The sequence below is a fragment of the Montipora foliosa genome, chromosome 9 (assembly GCF_036669935.1).
Source record: "Montipora foliosa isolate CH-2021 chromosome 9, ASM3666993v2, whole genome shotgun sequence".
Lineage (NCBI taxonomy): Eukaryota > Metazoa > Cnidaria > Anthozoa > Scleractinia > Acroporidae > Montipora > Montipora foliosa.
Genome location: NC_090877.1, coordinates 11,264,771 through 11,275,220, shown reverse-complemented (window position 1 = coordinate 11,275,220; position 10,450 = coordinate 11,264,771). Strand labels below are relative to the sequence as shown.

Sequence of the window (10,450 nt, the reverse complement as noted above, 5' to 3'; positions counted from 1 at the left end):
TCTGAATTTAACACTTTTTCCAAGGAACTTTTAAAACCTGCCTGTTAACGAGGGTATTGTAAAGCTACATCTTTTTTATTGCTTAATTTACCTTTAATTAAAAAAAAACGGTACGTGTTTGCGTCACATCACCGTAGTATGCACGCATTCCGGTAGTTTTGATAAAAGAATTAGAAACTCGAAAAGTGTCAAGGCAAGTTTGTCTAACCGCAAACGTCAATATCTTTCTTATTCATGGACGCAGTGATTGAGCTAACGTAAATTTATTTTAATTACGCTTTGGGCTACGTTTCTGAATACAAATATGAAGTTTGACAAGTACAAACAAACTCGACACTGTTGATCAATTTTCACTTGGAAAGATTGATTTAAGCAAGAGAAACGTTTCATTTTCAAAGATTTGGATACTCAGCTCTGTTTGAGCATTAATTAAGGTTCCAAATACACAACTGGACTAGTTAGTTGCGAGTGAATCATGAAAAGGCATCGCCTGAGAGAGTCTTTCACACTTGTGGTTATTCTTGTTTCAGTATTCCATCTTGGACAAACAGCGTTGTCTACCTGTAACAGTGGTATCAACGCTGTAATTACGTCTCGGTGTAAATTTGCTCCGGGAATACATTCATACCAGAGCTTGACCATTAGTACGGAGGTTTTTTTGGAGACGACATCGTGGTCCTCGCAGCATTACTTCAATGTGTCCCAGACGTTTAATATTCAAAGTACTGCAATAATAGTCCTAGATTATAACAGAGACAGTACGAATAATCCAGGGGGCGGCGTTAGCGGGGACATCGGCAGCTCTGGTGGAAGCTTTGGAGGAAGAGCTGGTGCTGCCTCAAACACGTCGCTGTCATTGCCACAGGCAGAAACTTACGGTAACGCGTTCGCCGTTGCACAGGCCGGGAGTTGGGGTGGTGGAAACTCCAATACGCGAGCAAAAGGGGGCGGACTTCTGAGAATCTATGCTCGCAAACTTATAATCGACGGCACAGTGCAAGTAAATGGGGAACGTGCACAAGAGAATTCGAATGGCGGAGGGGGAAGTGGTGGCGGTGTGTCGATAGATTGCTATGAAATCGATGGTTACGGAAGATTGCTGGCTTCTGGAGGGATGGGATCTGGCACCGGAGGAGGAGGTTCAGGAGGGAGAATTTCAGTGACGTTTTACCACGGTTTCTTCCCAGGACTGGCTAAAGCATACGGCGGGAAAACAGGTATTCTTTCACACCCTTATCAAAAGAAACCCCTCCTAAAGTGTCGTTCTATAATAGGATGACCAAGACACGACGCACTTTGTCTTCGACGTGACTGAGACAGTCTGCAGAGTCTAGTTTTGTTTCTCATACTTTTTTAAAATTTATATTTTGAGATAGTTAGCTATTAACTGGAAGTTAAACTCGCCATCAAAAAAGATTTCAGTTCTCTAGCTTCAACTGATATTGCTAGGCGACTTTTGTTGCAAAAAGTACTAACGGTCCTTAGTGAAGCCATTGGAAATCTTGCAATTTAGCATAATTCTAAAATGTTAAAAAAAATAATAATAATTAATCCTCTTTTCGGAGCAAAACGACTCGCCCATTGGAAGCTAAAGCAGGAAGTTTGATTGATGTCATAAACCTGTAAAGATAAATTACATTGGAAATCGCAAGCGCTTATAAGCAACAATACGAATAATTCTCTCAGAAAATATCCCCTTTGAGTTACACTTCTCTCATGTTTCTACCTCTGCTGGGGCAAAGGGATCTTCAAGGATAAAATGGATAAGTTGCATCGCGCGGTTATTATATCAAACCGTCACAGTGGATTAATCACGCACTAATTCTCTGATTGCACTCACGTGATAAGACGGCCATTTTCGCTATTGTTCTTTCCACCAACATGGCCGCCGTGAAGTCAGGTGCGATGTCCTGCCTCGTCTTCAAAGCCAGTCTAAGTGCGAAGTTTTTGTGATGGTAATTAGTTCTACTTTACATATGAATGAAAACTAATTTTCATAACTTGAAAAACTTCGCACTTAGACTCGCTTTGAAGATGAGGCAGGCTTGAACTCGGAAATGGCCTATTGCACTGATGTCATAATCACAAAATTGCAGTAAGATAAGCAAGCCTGAACACATCCTGCGTAAACGGGACATGTGAACCAATACAACCCGGTTATACCAACAAAAATCCTGGATAATGTGTAGTTTATGTATTCACAAAATATTTAGTCGCTCTGTTAACAAAAGTGTATTATTTTCGATTTTCCCCTTTGAAACGTGCTACAAACCATTTACACTCTGCTCCTCAAATATATTCGCTACAGAAATTGACCAATATCAATATTTTTAAACTGGGGGCGTATATCTGTGCATTCCTCATAATGATTCCGCTGAAATTCCAACCACTCCTTCCTCGTCTTCAAATTAAAGTGACAAAATCATGTGTATGCACATGCAAGTGCAATACTTACTCAAGCGTAAAGCGATAACACATTATGCACAAAAAGTGTTTGGATGCTGCGACGTTGTTATCAGTCAGTGCAATAAAATGTATTATTTGCCACATGACTCGGTTTCCTGTTTTCGCAGGGGATTATATTGAGTTATTCCCCTCAAAACATCCACAGTGCAAATTACAACACGAGACAAACTACACCTAAATATTCAACTCAGTCCATGACAATTTTGTCTTCGCAATTTTCCACGCACATGGATGTAATTTAAGTCCCTAGAGGCTACATATATTTGTTTCTTTACAAATCTTCATCAAGTTTTTTTTGCCCACATCTCAAACAACAGTGCATTTTCTAAAATACCGCGTCAATTTGTAAAATAAGCATTTTATCGGCCTTTTACTCTAGTATATCAGATTTATTCAACTCTGGTTCCGCCCCCACCCCCTCCCTAATGGGGCCTCAACAATCAGCACAGCAGTACTATGACAATATACTTTACTAAAGCCTTTTGAGGATTATTAAGATAAAATGTTGAAATTTCTTGGAATCGATCGTTTGCTTTGGTTTGTGTATAAAACTAAATACATTGTATGTCTTTTTATTTGTTGTTTAAGGCTATTTTACAAATATTCTTTTCACGTTTTTGATTCCAGCCTTTGGAGTTAAAATGCCTATAAAACCTCTCCAATGATCGTTCATGTCAATATCCAGTAAGATGTCTGATATTTTCGAATTTCGAAACATTTTGTGAAAATCTCATGAGTTGTCATCAAAGGCAACTTTCTCTTCTGACACTTGCCGACGCGATGTGCATATTTTTGTCATGTCGATATCTCTTATGCCAAAAAACCAAAATCAATTGACCATTTGTTTTGTTTTGCTGAAATTGAAAGTACAAATTTCTCACAGGTAGAGGTTAACTTCTCAGGCTGGTATATTGAAAGCTGCCGAGATGCATAAACAAACTTATTTTGGTAGCTAGTTGAAGCAAGACGACATTAAGCCTAAAATCCTAGACGTCAAAACTCTTGGGAAGGTTGCTTGTCTCCCCTCCCCCCTCCTTCAATGTTGTGCAAAACTGAATGGTTTCAGTGGGAAATTGTTGACTTACATTCCAACATTGAATAGGGGGGAGGGGGGCTATGTAAGAGAAAGTGATCGAAACTATTTCTTTTCAGCTTTAACAGAAGCAGGTTGAAATACAGCTCTGGTGTGGTTCATTTACATGACCTTCCCAACTACTTTTGTCTATGATTGTATGAAAATTCTGGGTGTGGTCTTAAATTGGAAAGACGACTTTTTTCTTAGCGTTTACAGTGCCTTTGAAAAACAAACACAATTAGTGCTTGCTTTAACATTTAGCTGCTTTTTGCCATGTTATCATGAATTTTAGGCGTTTATCTGGTTAAAAATAAGGCAAGTTTTCAACTTTCATACATGTGTTAGGACGTCATGTTGCATTAGTATCTCAATGGTATTAAATTGCAGAGCAAATAACATGACGAAAATTCCTCCGTAAATGAACAGAAAGGGGAGGAGACTAAATGATAGTTAATTAAAGCCAAAAAGCTGGTCTTGAAAGGTCAAACGAGTTCACGGACAAAACTCCTACAATGGCGGATGTCAGTTGCACTTTGCCAAGTTGAGAGCAGCGCCTTTCAAAAACGTCATGTGCATTTCAAACAGAGTTACATTAAGCATTAAATAAGTAAATTAACAGTGATTACTTTTTTTGCACTAGTAGCGTGAGTAGGATGGCCTGTCAATCATTGACCTATTTTGGGAACAGTAAACATGTATGTGAACATTACTCCATGACATTAACGGATTTTGGAGTAACGTTGTGAAGCGTCAAGCAAGTCTGAAATCCAAATCATAAAAAGATGATTTTAACCAAATTTCACTATTGTGAGATTTTATTTATGCATTGGAAAGTACATTATAAGAACATGTCCAGAATAAGAAATGGAAGCCGCGTGTCAAATACTAAGAGAGTTATAAGCGTTCAAAGCAGATTTCCTACTCTCATACAATCCTAGACAAAACTGTTGGGAAGGTTAGCACTTTTGAAGTCTTCATTGCTTCTCTCCCCTCCTCCCTCCTTCAATGTTGTGCAAAACTGAATGGTTTCAGTGGGAAATTGTTGACTTACATTCCAACATTGAGTAGGGGGGACGGGGGCTATGTACGAGAAAATGAAACTATTTCTTTTCAGCTTTAACAGAAGCAGGTTGAAATACAGCTCTGGCGTGGTTCATTTGCATAACCTTCCCAACTACTTTTGTCTATGATTGTAGTTTTCATATGTCGGGAAAATCCCAGACGATCGGGGATTTCGCAGTTTCGCGACCGTCCCAGATTTTGCCGACTAATGAAAACCATAAATCGTAGACATTCCCGATAATCTGTACCCTGCGAGCAGAATCTCTTTCGATCTTCCTAGATAATTCGGGAAGAGGAAAGTAGACTCTGCTCGCAGCCTCCACATTTCGCATTGAGCATGCGTTAAAAATTTAAATGTATTCGGTGTCAGTCATGCGTGACCTGTAGCCACAAAAGCACAAAACGAAAACAAACAGTCGGGAAATTTTCCAACAACTCTGGCAAACACACGACAATCAAGGAATCATTTCATTGGAAACTCAAGATAGTCCATACTCTTAAAATGCCATTTCATTTTTTTACTGAAAAATTTATAGGTTTCTGTCACACAAGTTTCTGTAACCGACACACATAGGAAAAACTCATGGGAATTCTGACAGTTAAAATTGCCACGCTGTCGTAAATTTCAAAATATTGATGACGCGTGGCGATTGATCATGCGCAAAAATTAAAAAAACAGGTTTGACAAGTCGAAACTGGACTGACTCATCCAATTCTTTGGATGAGCGGCAAATCAAAGAATGTGGAGGCGGCGAGCAGAGTCTACTTTCCTCTTCCCGACTTATCTAGGAAGATCGAAAGAGACTCTGCTCGCAGGGTAGATAATCTGGGAATCGGGAAAATAGGAAGCGTTTCTATTTTCCCGACGTGTCCCAGATTTTTGCGATCGTCGGCGATTATTCCCGACATATGAAAACTGTCGGAGAAGTCGGCGATGGTCTTTAGCCCGTTACCAATCCTCTAAATCGCAAGTTTCATTTTTTTTTTTTTTTGCCCACTTTCCATTTTCCGCAGAAGCCACTATCGGGAGAATCTGGGACAAGCATCTGGCGATTTTCCGATATGTCGGCAAAATCTGGGACGGTCGGGAAACTGTGAAATTCCCGATAGTCTGGGATTTTCCCGACGTACGAAAACTAGGCTTTAGAGTGGGTTTTTAGGCAACGTAATTTTTTTCGTCTTATAAAACAACTTTATACTTTGACATGTGCCAATAGCCGGGATATGCATATTTTTGGCACGTCGAGATCGAGATGTTTAATGCCGAAATTTTGCATAAAATTTAAAATATAAATTCCTGACGGGTAGAAGTAAACTTTATTTTAGATGAAATTCTTTGTAGACTGACAGTTGCTGAGATGGTAAAAGAACTTGCATTTGAAATTTGTCAATCTAATTTTGGCAGCTAAGTTAGCTGATAACTAAAACCAAGACCAACTAACACCAGAAAGGTCACGAAATTATCTTTAAATAATTTTAACGCCCATTACAAAGACACAGACAACAATCACACAGAGAATGTTGATGGTGTAACATTTGTTACCCGTAAGCACATGTCCCCCGAGGGACCTCAGTATTTTTAGTCCTGGATATTTCGCGTATCCACGACTATCGTTAGGGGTCAGAATATGCAAATTTGTCACTCACTCAGATGTAAGCTAATCGACAAGTCAACCAGATTCTTTGTAAAATTCTGGAAGAGCTATCGATAATTTAGTGTAGTTGAAATTACAATGGAACAAGAGTTTCCCCCCTACTTTTTTAAGATAAAAATCCAAAAAAAAAACTTCCAGCTAGCACGATCGGTGGACAGATATCTCTTTATACAGATTATTCTTTGGGCAGAGATCATAGACTCAATATTGGGCATTTTTAAGCCTCCTTTATCAATTGGGTTGATAAAAGCTGTGCACTTTACCTTGTCATTTCCTTTCCAAACAAAAGAATATAATAAAGTATTTATTTTTTTAATAAACTCTTTTTTGTTTGAAATAAGAACAACCCTGTATAAGATCTTTGGTATAGCGAAAGATTTGATCACCTGAATTTTTCCAAGTAAAGTAAGTCCTCTCCAGCTCCAGCCCTTCAACAATCCTCTCAGAGATTTCTCGATTGATTCAAAATTTAGTTTATAAAACATTGAGTGGTTAAAGGTAAAATTCACCTCTAAAATTTTTATGACTTTACTTATTTCATTTACGCCTAGTTCTGAGCTACTAGATAACTTTCCTATTTCCGAATAACAGAATTTCCGTTTTTTTTCATTATGGCGTTTGCATCCCGGCGAATCTACACAGATTGTAACAATGACGAGAAGTCCTGCAATTGCGAAATATGCCGTTGCTCTGACGTATAGAACAATTCACAGATAATAGTCATGCTAATATATTTTTGCCCTACAAAATGGATCAGCATGTACAACAAGGTAAATAGTAGCTAAATAAATCTTCTAGTCATGTATACACAATTTACTTCAGTATCACTGAAAAAATTTGAAAATGTTAAAATTCTAATATAGAAAATTGATAAACTGATTAACTCGAAACTAATCACCAACAGAGCAGCAGTGTGTTTCATGCTTTGTCTAAACTTTGAATTATTCATGGCGCCCCGCCTTATACCTCTGCGGGGCCCGCGTTATTTCTGCAATTGCAAATGTATCGAGGAAAACTTTTTCAATCACATATTGAAAAATAGTCTCTCAATCTCAAAACTCAATACTGCGCGCAAAACCGCCTACGCATTTCTCCTGAACGCATGGCCTGTTTTTGTAAACGTTTTCATGATCACTTCGTTGACATTTTCTTAGAACAACCTAACCAAGAAATGCACCCGTAATTCATTAGTGGCAATGCAGTATGCTTATAAATTGACAAAATAGGTAACAACCATGAGATTTTCTTTAATATCCTTAACTATACCCACAAATTCGTTGACAGATGAATTTCAAATGGCTTTTCTATGCTAAATTGTGGTCTATATATCAGTGAACGTGTTTAAACATTCACGCACACACACTTGTGTGTGTAAACAGTGTGCAATGAACTTGAACTTGAACTTAAATTTGTGGCTTTTTTGAGTACATGTCAATGTTCGTAGTCGGGTATGACGTCACGTGCAAACGACCTATAGAGCGTTTTCACCCACGTGACCAGCAGGCATATTGGATTACTGAAACAAAGGAAAGTATTTTGTATAAAAATAGAGATCAATTCCCGGATGATTAGTTTGGTACACCATCATGGCTGCCATTTCTTTGTTTTGAAACACCAACATAGCCGCCGTGACGTCATGTGAAAACGCTCTTTAGGCTGTGTTCAATGACGCGATTGGTGCCCCTTGGAGGGTGGACGAGATATCGCCTCCTCCTTGCAAATCTGCGAGTAATAGCCAATTGTTGGGAAATTCCGCAAGGGGTGACCACGGCAAAATGTTGAGTGATTTTCCAAAAGCACCGGTCATCTGGACGAAATCTTGCTTAGCGGGTGTTGTTCCTTAAATAAGGGCTTACAACAAGGAAATAATGTCCAAACTTTTGGTTGGTCCAACCTAGAATAAAGGGGCTACCTCAGTTGGGTCCTAAATTATCGGATGGAATTGTGGAAAACAGGTCGTACAATTTAGTTAACACCCGAAATAGTCGGAAATTGTAAACTGCCCGCGTGAGTGTTTTATACAAAAGGTAGAAATGATCCTCCTATTTTAAGAAATTTTCTATTAGAATTACTTCAAAAATTCAGGTGGCTTCAACGTGATTTGAAACCATGAGGTCATGCCTTCGAGTCCCGGTGAAGTCACCTGCAAATTTTCAGGTGTCAAAAATTTGCTGAAAATTGCTGAAATTGTCCAGATAACTGAGGACTACTTCTCCTTTTCATCTGTCACCCGCACTGCAAATATATCCATTTATTTCATTTATTTAATGTTATATGTCATTTTTTATCATCAGAAAATGAAGTGACTCCCCGAGTTGTAAGCGGGAATCAATTGACGGCTTCTTCTATAAGAGTATATACCTCTTCATGGCCATATTCAAGAACTTATTACTACCCTTCTCACGCATCGCTGGGATACACTGGACGCACTGGAGGGTGGATGCCCGCGACAAATAATATTGGTTCCGAATATTTGGAGGTGGGGATTCGATTCTAACCGTTAAGCTCATTTTGGCCGGTCTGTATTGCTCTTTCCTATCCGGGAATTTCGCTTTGTTTTCATCCTCAGTACAAATTCCATTTGAAATGCTAACAAAACAGTTATCCCATTTGAGGAACCGAATAGAAGACAACAACTTTAGAGGGTGTTTACATGACACCGGGCCCGTGACTTTCGTCCCGGAGCGAGTTCACTCCGGTTCCCCGTTGTGGCTTTGCGCTCGTTTACATGATACCACCCGAAAGTGTCGCACCGGAGCGAGTCATACAGGCGAGAGTTCACTTCGGTTTCTGTATCGGAGGGAGAATTTCATTCCGGTACGAAATCTCGCAACAGTATCTTATAAAGGAGGAACAACCACTAGTTTCTGTATGAACTTGACCTCTGGGTGGACTGGAAAGGGTGGAGATCCTGGAATGGAACTCGCCCCGGGGGAGTTTTCTCATTTAAACAGCCCCTAACAGCCCTTTCTTAAGTGATAGTTTTTTCAACTCTACAATCCAGGACAAAACTAGTTGACACCTTTCTTAAGTTTGATCCTTTTGGACAATAACTACAAACAAAAGCACGACACGACAAATAACTGCATGTCTCATTCTCTCTGTAGGGAGAGAAATATGTGAGCTTCAAACCTCTAAAGTTTTTTTCCTTCAATCCGAGTCCAAGTGACCCAAATTTTCATTTCCTATAATTAGGAAAAAAGATTCCTTTTTCAGTCAAGGTAAACCTTTTGAAAAAGAATGGTTAATGACCTTTTATATGAAACCTTAATGGAAAAAAAAAAAGAGTCTGCTAACGTACAGTCCACGCACGAAAGGGCACAAGTTAAAAAAAGAGGAAAAATCTCTGGTTTGTTTAATTTAGGCCAGGTTGTCTAGCGCTACTTACATAACAGGGGTGGCTACCCAAGGACGTCATGGAGGTTCAGAGTACACAAGGACATACACGCTAAAGTACCTGGATCCTTACAGTTCTTCACCAGAGATGTGGAGAGACGTGAAGGTACATTTGATGCTGATATTATGCTTTACAGATCTCAAAAATTACTGTTACTGTATAGAGATGAGAAGTGTGTTACGATGAATTTCCTGGAAATTCCATCACACACTTCACCTGTACCATGAGTAGGACTTTAGCCGGACAAACTCGACTTTGATGTCCTAAGCCCAGACATTGCTATGGACGGCCATGACGTGAAAGAAAATACGTGATTGAGTGCGCTTAAAACTTATCCTCCCGAGAAAATTAAAAGGTGCATAAACAAGGTTTCCAGGGCCTTTCGCTTCGCAACCAAAAATATAGGTAAGCCCTTCAAGCGAGATTTTTCCCAAATTATCGCTTTGTTTTCATCAAGAACTTTAATTGACTTCTATTTCCGTAAAAAAGCGAACCCTCCACGTCTTTGATTTGCCATCAGAATTAAAGAGTTCCATAAGATGAAAATAATTGGTATACAAGACCTGAAATACCCGCCCCCACCCACCTCAGAAAAATCTGTGCGACTTGTCACGTTTCCGTCACGCAAACAATGGCGGTAAAGAACTTAATTCACGACTAATGATTGCTACTCACCTCCTTGCGAAAGGCAAATAACTTCTGCCTCAAACAAAATTTAGGTAATTTAATAGGTCATAGTTAAGTATAATCCAACACTAATCTGTCAGAGTATTTTCGTACTTTGTGTCATTAGAG

General features: G+C 39.2%; 1 protein-coding gene across 1 annotated transcript in view; it reads left to right on the top strand.

Moving 5' to 3' along the window:
* The first annotated feature begins 475 nt into the window (after positions 1-475).
* Positions 476-10,450, top strand: part of LOC137971437 (uncharacterized) — a 178,359-nt gene continuing 168,384 nt past the window's right edge. Inside the window, 3 exon segments of the mRNA XM_068818265.1 lie at positions 476-1,217; positions 8,553-8,737; positions 9,623-9,760. Of these exon segments, the coding sequence (XP_068674366.1) occupies positions 476-1,217; positions 8,553-8,737; positions 9,623-9,760 (1,065 nt within the window).